Genomic DNA, 17,351 nt, shown 5'->3' with positions numbered 1-17,351 from the left:
GCAAATTCCCAATTCAATATTAAAAAAACTGAAGTGACCAAACCGTTGAAAATAAAATGCAGTTTTTAATTTTAAAGTATTTTTATAATTAAGCGATTGCTTTTTAAATAAAATTTACAAAAACATGCACTCGTGTTAAATATTCTATATGTTTGTATAAGTCAAATAAATATATTATTTTTATTTTTTTTTTTTTTATAACATATAAACGATTAATGTAAAGTTAAATTTTCGAATACTAATAAATTAAATTTAATTAATTCAAAACAAATTAAGGACTTCCTTGAATACTGTCATCACTTTCTAAATATGTTACATATGAATCTGTACTATCAGGATGATGAGCAGAATTTTCTAATTGTGGACCATTCATTTGAGCACTTGTTGGACCATGAGATTGCATCCCAGAAGGAAGGACACCCACATCATATCCATGCATCTTCAAAAAAAAAAAGAAAAAATAAGAATTTTGATTTCTTGTTTTTTTTTTAGTTTTTATAATTATGTGGGTTTCATACTTGATTTACTAAATGTTGAAAAGCAGGTGTATGAGTATTTACGCTTCCATTATTGTCTAGATCGGCATGTAATGCAAAATCTGATAATGCTTTCCATGGCGGTTGATATGTTTGCACATCTAAGCTATGTAAATTTAAAGGAGAATCATGTCGAACTGGCGATTCAGCTACCATAGGAATACCTTGCATTACACCATAACCTAATTTTCTTCCCTCCTATATATGAATTAAATTATAATAATTATTAAATTTTGTCTATATTAATAAAATTTTATTTAAAAATTTTACTTTCTCTTGTTGCATTTGTAGTTTCATTTGTATTGTTTTTTTCTTATCTTTACATCTTTTATTTTGAAACCAAACTCTTATGACTCTAGGTGATAAGCCAGTCATTTCCACTAGCTGTTCTTTCATTAAAGCATCAGGTCTAGGATTAGCATTGTAACATGTTCTAAAATGATATTTAATACAATTTATTATTTTTTTGTTTTAAAATTTGTGTGGTTGATTTTATTACGAGTACATACCTTAACGTATGTAATTGCTTTTCATTAAGAACTGTTCTCACTCTTGTAGGTTTACCGTCACCAGGACCTGATTGCCGTTTATCCCTTAAACTTTTATGTGATCCGGATTCACTTCCAGAATCTGACAATAATAAAAAAAAATATTCCTTCTTAATCATTTTTGTTTTATTGTGTAAATTTTTATAAATTTAATGTTATTTTGCAATTGTTTGTAATTTGTTGATTAACATAATTATTTTTTTTAAGGTTTCTTTAAGAAATATAAATCCCCCATTCAATAATTTGTGTTTTAATTACCCGATATAGATCCTAATTCACTGGAATGATTATTATTCCTCAGACTATTGCTATTATTATTATTTGCTTCAGATATCGAAGATATATTTGGCTGATTTGTTTTTTCAAGTACTTCGTGATCTTCTTTACAAAATAAGGAGCCCCCATCTCTTAGAGCAAATTCATCACCTTAAAATATAATAAAATAAATGTTTAATTTTATTTGTATTTTATTCTAGTAATATTGTTAAATTTAATTATATTTTTTGTGCTTTATAACAAAATTTCGAATTAAAGAACAATTTTTTGTTCTTTATAACAAGTTGAATATTGTCAAAGTTTAATAGTATATTCTAAAGTGTATAAAATGTAAAAGCTAACTTCAAATAAAGCATGTACTCAGAAATTTCAATTCTACAAGCGTGGAATTTTTTTCAATTTCGCTAAAAATTGACCTATCCAAATTAATTGAAGAATTTTTTGTAATTTACATAATTAAATTTTAATATTGCTTAACATATCTGACAGGAGTAAGAAATGTGAACTATGTAGTTGGTATACGATTTTGACATAAGAATAAGAAATAAGAAGATCATACTGCAAAATTCGAACAAAAAAGAAATATGAATTCAATTTGCGTAAATATGATTTTTTGTGTTTTTTGCAATTTTTGCTATAAAAGTAAATGAATTGATTTTTTAAATAATGTAAAATCAAACCTTTTATTAATTAACATTAAAATTATAATAAAAATATTGTATATAAGTACTTGTCTTAATAAGTTTATAATGTGCTTTATTTATAGTACAAATTTAGTTCTTTATTTTTTTTTGGCATGAGCTAATATTCAAACCATATGTTATTATATCTTACCTGGTATAAGTTGCCTTGCACACGCCGAACAACGAAAGCATTCTATATGATATATTTTACTTTTAGCTCTCATCACAAAATCATTTTTGCTAAAAGAACTGCCGCATTTATCACATTTTGTACCAAATAATCTACAAAATTTAAAAAGTACATATTGTTATTTTTTCAAAAAACATGCGTTTAAAGTGAGATAAGGTAAAAAACAAAAAAAAATTACAATAGTTTAATTTTTTCGTGAAAAGAACAAAAATTGTTATTGATAAGCTGATAAAAGACGTTTACAATGTCATTAAATAGGTACATACTTTGGTTTTTTTTTTTTGTTTTTACATAACTTCGGTATCATGTCAAAGACGCATTAAAAAGAAAATTATTTTACTTAATATTTCTGTTTTACTTTAATTTTTTTTAAAACCTAATTTTCTTTTTTTTTATATTAAAGAAAGCATGGAAAACCTGTAATTGAAAAAAGTCGCGCAATTTTCATTTTATAGTACAATTGTTTTTTATAATTTTGAAAATTTTAATTTTATTTACAGTAAAAAAATCTTTACTTTTTAAAAATGAAATTTAAATACCGACGGATGCAAAATTTCTTTTTTTATTATAATTGTTTAACAATTTTTCAAATATATATTGTATGTAGTTATTCGGTACGGTATTGTGGATTGAGAGAAGAATATACATATTTAGAAAGTCAGCGACAAGACATGTCATAATTCCATTCACAATACAACAACGCAAGACTAATTTTCAATATTTTCTTCATTTTTTAAAAAATCTCAAATTTTTTTGTATAGCAATACATGGAGAAAATTTAATCTCCAAACTGAGCGAAACCCAAATTTTCTTTTAAATTATTTAAAATTTTTATTTTAAATAATTTAAAAGAATAATTTTTTTGTACTATTTTTCTCAATTTATGTAGAAAATAAAATATTTATCTTAGTATTTTTTTTATAAAAATGTTACGAATTTAAACTTAGCGAAAATAATTGCATTGGATGCGATAAATTTCTTCCAGAAAAAAATTAAATATTTCAGTAAAGTTTAATTATTTGAAATTATGAACACTAAGTTCACAATTATTTAATATGTGACTTTAATATGCCTGCCCGTCGGCAATGTAATTTCGAAAAAAAAATTTTACTTTTAAAGATACAAAATCTTGATTATTGATTATTGTTATAATTACATTCCGGCGCTAATTGTTATTGATTTAAAATTTTAATAATAAAAATTTAATTATTTCTAGGTAAATTTTAGTTACAATGTGGGACGAAAAAACTAATCTGTCTTTTAGAAATTTTTAGTCTTTCAAGTGTAATAGTAAATGATGTGCCTAAAAGTATCTATTCTGCTTAATAGTGAAAATAATTGAAAATTTAAAAATGTTATTATTAAACTATGTAAATACATTGTCTTTTAATACCATAATATCTCCTACAAAATTAAAATAAAAAAAATAAGAGAATTTTTATAAATTTACCTTACATAATCTCGTTTACAGTATGTTTTTCCATCTCTAACAAAACAAGTACAACTTTCATCTAAAAATTGTCTACATTCTTGACATTTTAAACATGCCGCATGCCATTCTAAATCTGGTGCTACTCTTAATATATATTGATCATGAATTTGTCCACCACATCCAACACATAATGATAATTTTTGTTTTTCTGTAAATAATAAAAGAAAATAATGGTATGTTAATTAAAAAATATAAAATTTTTTATTATATATGTATACTTAAAGTAGAACAATTTAATAAAATTTAAAGAATCTTGAAATAAATTTTCAATTAGTATTTTATTGGCCATTAATTTTTACGTTGACTATAAGGTTTTGGAAACTGAAAGCCTTATTCTAAGTACACACAAAAAATTGAAGCAATAGTTGTCAAAAATAGGGTTATCAAAATCAATTTGACAGTATCATGTTTTTCATAAATAATAAATGAAATTTAAAATAATTCACTTCTGAACATTTTTGAACACTTTAAATTCGATTTTGAACATTGATTTAACATTTGCCTAGATTGTTTGATGTTGTCACTATTTAATTCAATGCACGCAGGTAACAATTTATTTTGTATGTAGACAATAATCACTGGTAAACAGATTTTTTCTCGCATTTAAATTTTCTAAATTTCAATTGATTATCACAAATAAATTACTAGAAATCTTAGAAACAATATTGTCAAACAAACGTCATGTTTTCTATTAATACATAGATATACCAATTTTTTGTTTGCATAAATGTAGGAGTATTTTAATGTGCCTTAATGTATTATAATTTTTATGCCAAAAGCTCAAAAGTAATAAATACCATTAAGTATTCAATGTTTTTTCTTGAAATTATTACATATTTACATATTATATATGTATATATATTTTAAATACTATATCTGTCAATTTCAGTGAATTTAATTGACATATGTCAAAATTTATATGATTTTATTTTTTAACGTATTTTTGCTGTCAATATAATTTTTCTAAAAGAAAAAAAAAAAGTAAATATCCGGTTTATATTCGTTATTATTATGTTAAGCACGTATTCGAATGTTGAGTTTTTTTTTTGTTGTTGGAATTTTTTCCACAAAAACGCTCATATTTATAAAACATACAACATCCTACACTTTTAAAATTATGATACGGTATATGTAAATGTTTAAAATTTTATATGAAAATTATTTATGAACATGTGTTTCATATAGCACATTATTTGCAATAATAATACGAGTATTGAAATTCTATAGAAAATTCTGTGAAAAATTTTAAAATTTTTTATTTATTTTTTTTTTGCAGTTAAAAATTTGGAACATATGAAATCGGTTTTTCAATTTCACCAATATCATATACAATCGCAGTTTTAAATTAATTAATTTTAGTTTATTTAAAGGTGACTCGAGAGTGAAATAACTTAAGAATCTAAAGCTATCAAATATATTAACCTATAATGAAAGCTCTACATTTAGAACATTTTTTGTTTCGGTTTGTAGTATTTCTATGCATTTTCTATGAAACATTTTTATTAAATATAAGTTAGTTAATTAGAATATGCAGTGTGTGACAAATTTTAATGAAACTAAACCTTCTACGCATACCGAAAACTCCCATAGCAAAAGATATCAAAAATTCACAAAAACATGGTATTGAGGGAAAAATTTTATTCAAATTATATTCACAATTAAAAAATATATATGACATTAGGATATTTGCTGTCATATATTACGACAGTAGGATATTTGTTCACCAATCAAACTGTACGGCTGTGATTTTTTAAATTCATTTATAATTTTTATATTTTTTAAATTTCTTTTTTAGAAATAAAAATAAAAAATACAGCAAGAGCAGTCGACAATTTCATTATAGAAACAATAGTCTCTCTATGGAGCATTTAAATAAAATTTCGCAACTAAATCAATGGTTTAAACTTGTTTTGGATTTAAATATTTTTTCTTATTGCCAATGAATTTATGTTATAAAATCTAGTATATTAGTAGTATAATAATAATTTTATTCCAATTTGTAAAAATTTGTAAAAATCATTTGTAATTATAATTAGTTTCTGGTTTAGTGAACTATTAAAAAATTAATGTTAAAATTACTCACAATTATATATATATAAAGTATATATGTATATGTATATGTAGTGTAATTAATGCTTACTATTATTATTGACATTTCGATTGTTAAATCTTAAATTTAATGAATACTATAAAATTAAAATCAATAATCTATAAAATATATAAGTATGTAAATGGATGTATGTATATAGGGTTGAACATTAAATTCTGTAATTTTTAATTCTCTTTTAATTTTTACATTAAATCTTACATAAAACTAGTTCTTTATCTTTATAATACAATGATTGTTTTGTAAAATAAATTTTCTTTGTTCTTTTAACGCATAAAATTTTCATAGCATAATAGCGGCGAGCGGCGTATACCGACCGACATAACTACTCATAAAATTCATTGTTGTGCTCAATCTTCAGTTTATTTAATTATTACTTTTAACCTTGCTATATGAGCATAAGTTCAAAAGCCACGAGAAAAAAAACTATGGAATTGGAAAAAAAAAATATTGTGACTTTTAGACAAGTTATATGATTAGGAAGTATAGTGGAAGTGATAATTGGCTCCTTTTTTTTTTTGGTTATAAATTCGAGAGAACAAAATAGAACAAAAAAATAATTTTCTATCTTGTGTTTTTTTTTTTTTTTTTACATTTCCATTCATCCTTGTTATCAAAGGGATTTATCGGATTGAAAATTTTCTGATTGTTGTTCTTGCTCTGTTTTTCTTTTTTTTTGTTATTATGAAAGTGCATCACTGCTTCAATTTGACTTTCTCATTGGATATCGTGGTGAAGGAAAAAAAAAAATAAATCACTTCAAATAGTTGAAAAGCAAAAAATGAGAAAAAAAAAATAAAATTTGAACTTTCCGCTCGAAAAAACGATTTTTTTTGTATGTTTTTTTTTTTTCTGTGTTTATAGTTCTAAAACAATTGAAAACAAAAACCAACTGTCTAAGTATTTTTATTATGGGTAGCCGAAATTTTTTTTTTCTCAATAAGAATTCTATATTTAGGAGAATTTATAGTTCAATAAGCTGTTCCAAAACTATATTATTGTCGATAAATTTGTTTTTTTGAAATTAAATTGGAAAAAGATTTATTTTTTTTTTGGTTTTAGATGTCCTGAAGTATATGTATTCAATTTCCATGTAAGTACACGTACAGTATATACACATATGCACGGCCACATAAGGTATACGTATGTAAGTATTTCAGAAAACTATTATAAACAAGAAGAATTTTTCATTTTATACAACAGTTTTAGCTTAACAGCAGCAGCCTATTATCATCACATCAGTAACATATGAATGATGTTAAAATTCATATTAGTCAAGAATGACAGCAAGAAAATTAGAAAACAATAAAAAAATATAAGAAAAATATTTTTGAAAAAAAAAAGAGGAAAATATAAGAAGCAAATAAACAAAAATGAAAAGTTAAAAGGGCATAGATCAATACGAACTCTGTGAATTACCTATATATATATATATGCATACAATCAACCATACCATATGTGTTGTATTGTACGTATTGTAAGTATTGAACCTAAACAAATAAATAAAAAAAAAAAAATATGACTAAAATATCAAATGGCATTTCAACCGAATTTATTAAATCATAAAAATAAATATTTATGTTTAATAAAAATTTCATCCATATACCACCATACATAATATTATATCTATATACACAATCGACATACTTATATTAATGTTATAATATTTTTGTATATATTAATATCCGTATAGGTAGGTACAATTGTATTTTAAAATTCTTTATTATTTTGTTAAAATTTTGGTTTTTGTTTTTAGTACATTTCCAACTAAATCAATGGACAAGACGGAAAATTTAGATTTGCGAACTTATATTATTAAATATTTAATTTAATGTCCGCCTAATCATTAATCTAGTTTAACTTGCTAGTGCTTGCACAGATCCCTTAAAGTTCTATATGAAGAATTAGATATAGAAGGGGTGAGCTCCATCAACTATTAAGGAAGTATCATAAGGCCTACTGGAGGGACACCTGAAGATATACATAATAGGTTGAGAAAAGGGAAGATTGCTTTCGATAATCTCCACAAGATATGTAAATTACAAGAACTATCCAGAAAAACAAAAATTAACATCTTCAACGCCTGTGTAAAACCTGTAATCCTATATTGTAGTGAAATTTAGAGCTTCAACAGACAGGATATAGAGAAAATACAGGTATATGTTAACAAGAGTCTCCGTATTATCTGTAAAATTTTCTGGCCAAGGTGAATAACCAACAAAGAACTCTGGGCAATAACAGCACAAGAACCCATTCTAACATAGATCAGAAAGCGAAAACGGAGATGAATTAGTCACATGTTGAGAAGAAATAATAACTCCGTGGCGAAACAAGCGCTAGAATGGGACCCATAAAGCGCAAGAAGATTAGGTCGTCCAAGAAGCACATGGAAGCGCACAAAATTGAAAGAAGTGGAAAAAATTGGCAAAACATAGGCCTAAATGAAACAACTGGCTCAGAATCGAGTTCGTTGGAGGCTCTGCATAGAAGTCCTATGCTCACAAGTAGAGTAAATAAGGAATGAGAAAACTTGCTAGTATTATAAAAGATAAAATAAGAGATTCAGGCATCAGCAGAGAGTAAGGATCGGCAGACATGAGAATTTTAAGACATGACATGAGAATCTTTGTGTGCCATATAAGGTTAAGTTAGAGCAGCGTAAGGTTTAGAGACGCCGCAATACATTGTGGGAGTAATGTTAGAGAATGAATGAATGTGATATCCAAAACATTTACACATACATAGACAAGGGGGGAGATGTCAAAAGAGGACTAATTTTCTGATCAAATAGAATGAAACGGTCTGGCTTGAAGTAAAGCACATAGCAGCTCCGGATAATATTTACCATTTTCTAGCAAGTATACATGGTTACATATCAGAGTTAGGCGACAGTTCCATGCTATTAGCGTGTAGTCAATCTATAAAGGTTTTGACGAATTTGGCTTATATGGCCAAGGGCATAAATAATTAATGTGCTGCTATAGACAGACCATTCTGGCTAACATATGTAAGACCAAAATTAAGATTTTTACTGATATATTGTGAATTCAAAGAGTTTTGCTTTTAATATTTTATATTAAATTTTGAAAATGTATGATGTTTTGGAGATATATGGAGAATAGTAAATTTTACAAATATTATATGGTTTCATAATATCCAGTATTCTTTTAATAGTAACGGCAGTGTTATTATTAATAATTTGTTTAATACACAAATAGAACTTTCATAACATTACTTGAATGATTTTCTTGCTACAATGAAACTGATTTAAAAATTGCAGAGACTTTTGAAAAAAAAAAATGATGTGATTTCCTTTTGTGGAAAAAAATTTATTTTGTCCAACTTTGTTTTCATAAATGTTTTTGAATTTGTGTTTAAGTTCCTGCACACTTGAGAATTTAGATGTTAACTGCATACCCATGTCCATACAGTATGGCACATTTCCTTTAATTAAATAGACATAAAAAAAATTTAGCCGAAGACACAACTATTTAACTCAATAGTTATAGATGCAGAGCGACATAAAGATACCGTAGGGAAGGACACAAACTTAAAGATATAAAATTAATAAACACTATAAGTATCATAAGGTACATGAAATTTCTGTAGTGTAAAATGACCACTGGTACAAATTTTTACTTTAAGCTTATTTCAGCATTCTAGTTTTTTTTTGCATTACCATGTTCCTTTTAAATTTTGAAATGAGTGTATAGTGAGTTGTGAATGTTAGTATACTTATTTAAACGGGTATAAGTAACCGCAAATAAGTAAACAGAAGCAATGTGATAATAAAAGTTACAAAGTTGAAGAAGAAAAAATTTTTTTTTCTCAATTTTACTATTATTTATAGTGAAAGAAATATTAAAAAAGAGTTGTTTATGACAGTAAAAGAGAACAGAAAGTTCTCTATAACCTACATTGTCGTACATAAGATTTTTTGAAAATTTGCAAGTTTTTGTATTTATTTTAAACGCGAACTACAATTTAAACGTTCATAAAAATTTAACCCTCCTTTCCGTATCTAAGTTATAAATGTATGTATACGAGTTTTTTCCAAAGTGATTATTTAAGGTAAAAATTCTTGGTTCTTTGTGTTCCACTGTATCCAATAACATTTTTTGCACACATATCATTCACAGTGATATTATAGAATTGTTGTATTGTCTCATCCATTCTAGTTTCGTTTCTATATGCCATTTGTAGCTTTCATTTTCATCCGGTGACTCACAAGCCTGACGTTGCTATCCATTAATTTGTATGGAGAACTTTTTGAGCAAAATTTCGATTCGATACACAATCCTGAACTCTGACAGTGAGTTAATAGTTAATATCGTAAAACCTTAATTGGACTAACCGTTCTTGTATAACAATAAACAAGAATGGTTGATTCAAGTTAGAAAAATACCCAATTCTGCAGTTTTTAGCTCGAGGTTAAATATTCCTTCAAAATGCATCTACTATACTGACATTATTTTAGAATCGAAAGAAATGCATTAGTTTAGTGCAAAAACTAGTCATGCATAATTTTGCTATTTTCATGAATCTATTAAAACATCTCTATGTTTATTTTCTTCTTTTCAAAATGTAGTTGCTATTTTCAAATAATGTTATACAATGCCCACATATACAATTTCAAATCTGTATGTACGTATGTAAATATTATTAAACTACTGTTATAATATTCTCATTATGTTTACTTAACTAATATTCAATTGAATGTTAATTAAATGTTTCAATACCCACATAGTTGCAATATTTGTATTTTGAAAAAAAAAAAAAAACTTTTTCATATTTGCATAAATAATTTTAAATTAAATTTTAATATTATAGAATTTTATAATATTCTTTGAAAACTTTGAGAGACATGAGGCAATAGAGTTTTGTATTGCCTATAAATAATTTTTAAATTTCTTATTGATACTTTGTACGCTTGTGACAGGTTCTATCGGGATCAAAATGTGTACATTCTTAATAAGTATTTGCATGTAAATATTTTAATTAAATAAAATCATTGCATAAAGAAATTATAAATATGAATTTGTGTACACATGTGTATATGAAGTAGAACTAAAGAGCGTTATTACTGCTTTAAGAAAAAAATCAAAATTTTTCAATGTTGCTCATGAAAATCTTATGAACAGATAAGAGGTGTGATACTTAACTTATCAATTTTACCGTTTTATTATTATTAACTGGTATTTTAATGCCGATTGTATCGTACATATAAGACTTTTTATTAAATTTACTTTTAAGTACATTGTTAACGGTAATCCGCTGTTGAATATTGCGACATAATGCATGACATTCTAAGGCTAAGAGATTCTTTATTTTCAACTTCCATAACCATTTTTGCATCAACAGGTTGGTTTATTAGCAAAATTGTCGCACTATGGATAAAGATTATAATTTGCATGAGTGTTTATGGATTTCATCAGATCCGGAGAACGCAATTATTGCTTCGAACCATTATCGGATCTTATTACCTGAAAGCTTATTTTGAAGTACGTGTTTTAATTAATGAAAATTCTTACCGCGCCATAAAAAGTTATTTTGTGTTTCTGTCAAAAATTTATTTTGTGTCAAATTTTAAATGACATTTATGACGACAAGTTGTGTTTTGTAAAATGTAAATATACTGCATTTGTGAATAAAGTTTATCAATTTTTATTTCATTTTTTCCCGTTGTACCAAAATATAAAATTTTCTATTTTTTAATTTTCTATTTGAAAATCATAATATAAATGATTATTTGTACAATGAATGACACGAGTACACACTATTATTGACTTTTTCAATTTACAATTCGATTAAATTTTAAAAAAGTCAGGTGGATCGCGTCTAAATGAAAATTACATATACGTTATTGATTTTTGTTGGTGTTGTTAAATTTACCATTAAATTTACACAATTTAGCAAAAATTTTTCAACAAAATCTAATTTATATTGAATAAAGTTTTTAATCATTTATTTTTATTCTTATTAATACTCTATAGTTAAATGTTTGAAAATTATAATTTTTGAGTATAAATTATTTAAGGAAGAGTATGAAAAATGATCTTCTATAATTATTTTTTGAAATATTTTAAACTATAAAAAGCTTGAAAATAAAAAATACTTCTGTTTCTCCTCTTATTTTATTAAAATTGCCATAAAATTTCTGTACAATGTGGTAAAATAATTTATCACTTTTATTGAATTAAATAATTCGTAAATATTTATAATTTAAGAGTTGTATAAAAATGATCATTTAGCATATTTCAAATGTGATTATTAGTTTCGGTATATCGCCATCCGTTTGTTAGTCTATTTACAAAATGGCTCTACTCTTTAGGATGGAAATGTAACATTTTATACAAAAGCATATCTTGCTATGATAAACCTACTTTTACAAAAAAAAAAATTGTTACTATTACTGCCATCTATACTAAGAAATAAGATGGCTGCCAGTAGAGATCCGATCAATGTTTTAAAATTTAAATGTTTTAAAAATTCAAAATATTTTTGTATACCCTGGTGTAGCACAAATAAAATAAAGTTCTTTAGCTTTTCACCTACGTTTCAATTTAATTTTAAATTTTCATCAGGGCTAAAATAATAATTTAATATGATAATAAAATTTTTACAATATCTTATACATTTCCTTTAACATAGTTTACTAACTCTTAAAAATTAAAAATTTTAAATAATCCAACTAAGCAATTTCTTAAAACTTGGTCTCTTCCTAAAAGTATGCAATAAATATTACATTTTATATAACCATAATATAAAATCAATATTATAAAGGATTGTTTAAAAAAAAAATAACAAGTTTAATAAAACAGCCGTTTGGAAATGTGCTGCTTAACAAGCCATTTTAATTTGATCCGAATTTTAGTGCAGTAATTTTAATTTAAAATAATTGTTAAAAAAACTGACAATAAAATAGTGTACGTACTATTCCAAAATTTTTAAAGACGTCTAAGTGCTTCTCCTGAATTTACACGAGCGAATATTTCATGTCTGCGGTATATCATTAATAACTATTGTGGGAATTTATTTGTTAAATATTCAATACCTTTCATAAAATAATTTGAATTCCCGCAGGTATTTAGTTATATGTTCTGAATTATATTGTAATAACTTACTACACGTGATAATATATACATATAAATATATAAATACGTACACACAATATCATTATAGACAAGATTCCTTATAAAATTCTACTCTTAAATTTTAATACAAACCGTTCTAGTTTTAAAATTACCACATATAAGTGGTACCGACGTTAGTCGTACCGATTTTAAATTTTCATAAGATGTATGACCATAAATTGTAGAAATACACCTGTATGAAAATTGATAAAATTTAAAGTTCAATATAATTTGTGAATATAATTTCGTTACCTTAATAATAAAATAAGTTACGATTGTTATCTAGTTAAGACATGCAATGTGCTAAATGCAAATCAATAATTTAATAATTTTATCTTATTCATTTTTGCCTGAATGATCATAGAATTGAATTGGTAATGCAAATCGTTGTGCAAATGAACACTGTATGAATAAACAAAGCAGACCCACGAAACCTTTTTATATTAAAAATCGAATTTTTTTAACCACATAATCGAAAATCATTAAATTGAGATTTTTCATTAGAATTCATTGAACTTGTTTTAGTTTATTTTGAAATTGATGGAATAATGGCAAAAATTAAAACATGTGTAACCATTAGTGTGGTCCTTGACTCGGATTTAATATTGAATTTTCATTTTACTTTAGAACGAACACGATCAAAACCTCGAATCATCTTTCGAATATATTGTGTATCATCGTATTTATCGGAAATAAAAATCAAAATTGAAATTCTTGTAAAAATTCAACAGGTCCGTTACATACGACTGTTAGACCTATACTAGTGGGATCTATAAAATTTTCTATATGACACGTTAATTTTGTAAATTTTGTAACGAAGATTTCTTACTAACCAATAACCAATGATAGAACTCTGAACTACAAGTTTTAATATTGTCTTTAACATCAAGAGTTGGGTCACAATCGACTGTTTAGCTAGTTCTGCTGATTATAGATTATAATTTTTCTTTAAATTATTAATCGTTTAACTACAATGTTTAAAGTTCATTTACACTGTGTTTTAAAAGAGAAATCAACATTTAAACTTTTCAAGATTTTAGCAAATTAAGGTAGATGTTAGAGTTTTAAAGTAAGGCAGAATATTATACGTTGTACTACAATATTAAATTATACTTGTGACCGGTACTTTGATTTCTTTCAGTATTACTGTTATTTTTATGTAATTAATTCATTTGTTGTTAACAGGGTTTTAAGGTTCTAACATTGAGTTTCTATTAATTTTTGTTCTAATTCCCGCCTTACTTTGTACAGCATTCAATTTATTATTGTATTTCAAAACCCGATAAATTTTTTAAACTCGATCGATCCATCGGATGTTACGGAATTTTAAGAAAAACAATATAAACATGTAGGTATGCTTCAGGTGTCCATTTAAGTACAATTTTCAATATGGAAGATTTGTTGGATATAACTTTTTTCATTTCATATTCATTCCTTTTTTATCTACAGCATTGCATACAATATGGGAGGTTATGTGATCACACCAAATTTCGTATGTCGAGTTTTTAGAGGAAATGCAGTTCTCAATGGTAGGGGAGCGTAAATAAACTATTTTTAGAGAGATGACTGTCCGGCTATCTTCTGTCTAAATCAGTTTGTCCGTTCAGATTTGTATCCAAATATCGGCTGAACCGATTGTGATGAAAATTTATATCTATATAAGTTTCTTTTGCATATATCACGGTTTGATCAAATTTTTCGTTATGTCAGATCTCGAAAACTGGATGTTTAATATAATTTTTTATTTGTAATAATTTTTTAAAAAAATTTTCAACAGAAATGTAAAGTATTATATTAAAGCTTCGTTTGACAGTACGAGAAACCAACAAACTTTTATAAGAAATCAGATGTCAGAAATTGCAGGTTTACTACGGGTCAAATTTACATTTTTATACATATAACGTAAAAATAATGCACCGATTTTTTTCTACGTATGTACTTACTAGCGTTCTTAAAATTTGGAACTAGAATTTAAAGGAAATTTTCATAATCTTGTGTAACATTTCCGCTAAACTAAACAATATACTTGCGGTCGATTATGTGTTGATCAAATCAAATTTTTAAATTAGGCATTCAATGGAAAATTTTTCTTTCCTAAAAAGAGATTCCCTGTGTATTTTAACAATAGATAATAAAAAGTTGACTACTTAGTTAGTTGTTACAATAAAATAAAAATCAAATTCTAAAATAGGAGAAATTAATTTAATTTTAAATTCCTTATATATACATATATATATAAGTATATATAGAATTATATACACATAGTTTTCAATTCTCTTATATAAATTTATTCCCTTAAATTATTTAAAAAATTTTCATATTTAATGTAAAATTTCCATATTTAATTCACAATTTTTCTATTTTGGCTTGTTGAAATTTTTTCGTAATAAACATTTATACATACATAAGTATACGAACTTATTCACATTATATACTCATAAGTACATATGTATATATATACAAACTTTTGTATTAAAGTAACCATTTAAAGTTGAATATAATTTATGTAAGTATGTATAAATGAACAATATATTGTAGAAAAGTTGAAAACCATGAAACTGTAAGAGACTGCGCTAAAAAAAAAAAATTTAGAATTTTTTTTTTGTTTTCCATTATTTCTCCTGCTGCTGCTGCTGCTGTTTTCCAATATAACAAAAAAAAAAAAAGGAAAAGTTCAAAATACACATATTTTGTATACAAATCCACCTACATACATATACTTATATAAATTGCATTCGGAATCGTATAACAAGTATGTATAACATTTTTAGTAAGAATGTATGCGTGTTAAGAATACAATGTATACGAGTATAAAATATTCTTTCTGGGGTGATATATAAAAAGTTTTCTTGTTCAATATTACAATCAAAATTGGAACTATTGTGTATATTACGAGTAAATTCTTTTTTTCTCTTTAGATTTAAATGCGGCTCAATACTCCTATTATATAAATATATTTATATAAGTAAAGTATGTATAAAAGTTATATAAGAAGTTATACTTTGATTCCATAATATGAATGTAGTTTTGTTTAATATTTTTACGTATTAAAGTGTTATACAAGATAATATATACGATATAAAATGTGTATATACTTATTTATAGGAAGACTAAAAGAAAATTGAGTAGATTTTCACATATGTGATTGTGTTTTAAATATTAAGACGTTTTTATTTAATGGGAGACCATATAGGTTTTTCTCATTTTTATTCTATTGTGAATTATTTTTGTAGGCAGGGTTCAATTTAAGAATTTTGTATTTCTTTTTTTGTTTTCCTCAAAGGAAGAAGCAGAATTAAAAATAAAAAAAAAATTTCCTTTACATTTTTGTTTTTTTTTGAAAAAATTTCGATTTTTAATGTTTGTTACATTGCTCCTTATTTTTCACAACTCTCTCGTGCAGTTTTCCATTTTGTATTTAATGAATTGTAAATGTTTATTTCTAAGGTAGAATTTATTTCTATGTATAAAATCAATAAAAGGACATATTGTTAAAAAAAAAAATTAATTGGAAGTTAAGAAATAAAAATAAAATAGATAAATAAATTAAATTTGTATAGTAAGAGAGCCCCATTGGCTATTTGAAATATTGTGTAGGAGAACTACAAGTATAGCATGAGATTTGAAAAATTTTATTTAAGTATATCGAAGTTAAGGCCACAATATAGTAGTTGCATTTAGTAGTACATAATGATTCCGTTTTGGAGGCTACTCAAAAATATATAGAAGGTACAGATATACTCGTTTTCAAGCTACAGCCTGTTGAAAAAATGGTGCCGGACTTTTCCTGCATATAAATAAATGATTATAACTCATTAGAAGCTTGTTTTACAGGCGAATATATTTTTCTCTCCTAATACTCACTTAGTCTAAAGCTGTATATTGCTTAAAGTTACATTATATTTTTGAAAGCTTCGAACTGGTTTTATTTTCTTATTACAATTTTTCTAATTAAAATATGTGAATTTGAAACAAAATTATATACTTTCTTAATTAAAGAAAATTTTTATTAAAAATAAAGAAATTAAAATTTTAATCAGTTTGAAGCATAACTGGAGAGTTCTTTCGCACTACATAAACATATTACCCTCGATCGTAACTCGTGATGTGTAACAACAAAACCAACAAAAATGTTCATTTTGAAGCCCTATGTTGGGCGCCAGTTATTTTTGTCTTTTTCAAGTTCTGCATATTCTTATATTTTTTAAGTACATTTGTTTGTAAAAACACATAAAACAAATTTCCGTCGGTAAAATAAAAATAGTAAAATAAAATTTTTGGATCATGAAAATTCTTTCCGAAATTATTAATTGCTAAATAAATTCTCATACTGCCCTGGTTTTTCATAATTGTGGCCGTTGTATATTCGTAATTCTTTAATTTCAT

The 17,351-nt window shown here is 25.2% G+C and overlaps 1 protein-coding gene across 2 annotated transcripts in view; it reads right to left on the bottom strand.

Moving 5' to 3' along the window:
• Window positions 1-87: 87 nt before the first annotated feature.
• Window positions 88-17,351, bottom strand: part of LOC129615914 (insulin gene enhancer protein isl-1) — a 34,836-nt gene continuing 17,572 nt past the window's right edge. The window contains exons 2-8 of one of the 2 annotated variants that reach the window (XM_055531331.1): window positions 3,684-3,873; window positions 2,195-2,325; window positions 1,343-1,510; window positions 1,046-1,166; window positions 807-969; window positions 519-734; window positions 88-439 (exon numbers count right to left, since the gene is read on the bottom strand). In XM_055531331.1, coding sequence (XP_055387306.1) covers window positions 272-439; window positions 519-734; window positions 807-969; window positions 1,046-1,166; window positions 1,343-1,510; window positions 2,195-2,325; window positions 3,684-3,873 — 1,157 coding nt within the window. In that variant the 3' untranslated portion in view covers window positions 88-271. The remainder of the gene's footprint in view (window positions 440-518; window positions 735-806; window positions 970-1,045; window positions 1,167-1,342; window positions 1,511-2,194; window positions 2,326-3,683; window positions 3,874-17,351) is intronic. The other variant, XM_055531333.1, reaches the window with a different exon arrangement.

The sequence above is a fragment of the Condylostylus longicornis genome, unplaced genomic scaffold (genome assembly GCF_029603195.1).
Source record: "Condylostylus longicornis isolate FDR11 unplaced genomic scaffold, ASM2960319v2 ptg000153l, whole genome shotgun sequence".
NCBI lineage: Eukaryota > Metazoa > Arthropoda > Insecta > Diptera > Dolichopodidae > Condylostylus > Condylostylus longicornis.
The sequence above is the reverse complement of the archived record's forward strand: the minus strand, read 5'-3'. Positions and strand labels throughout refer to the sequence as shown.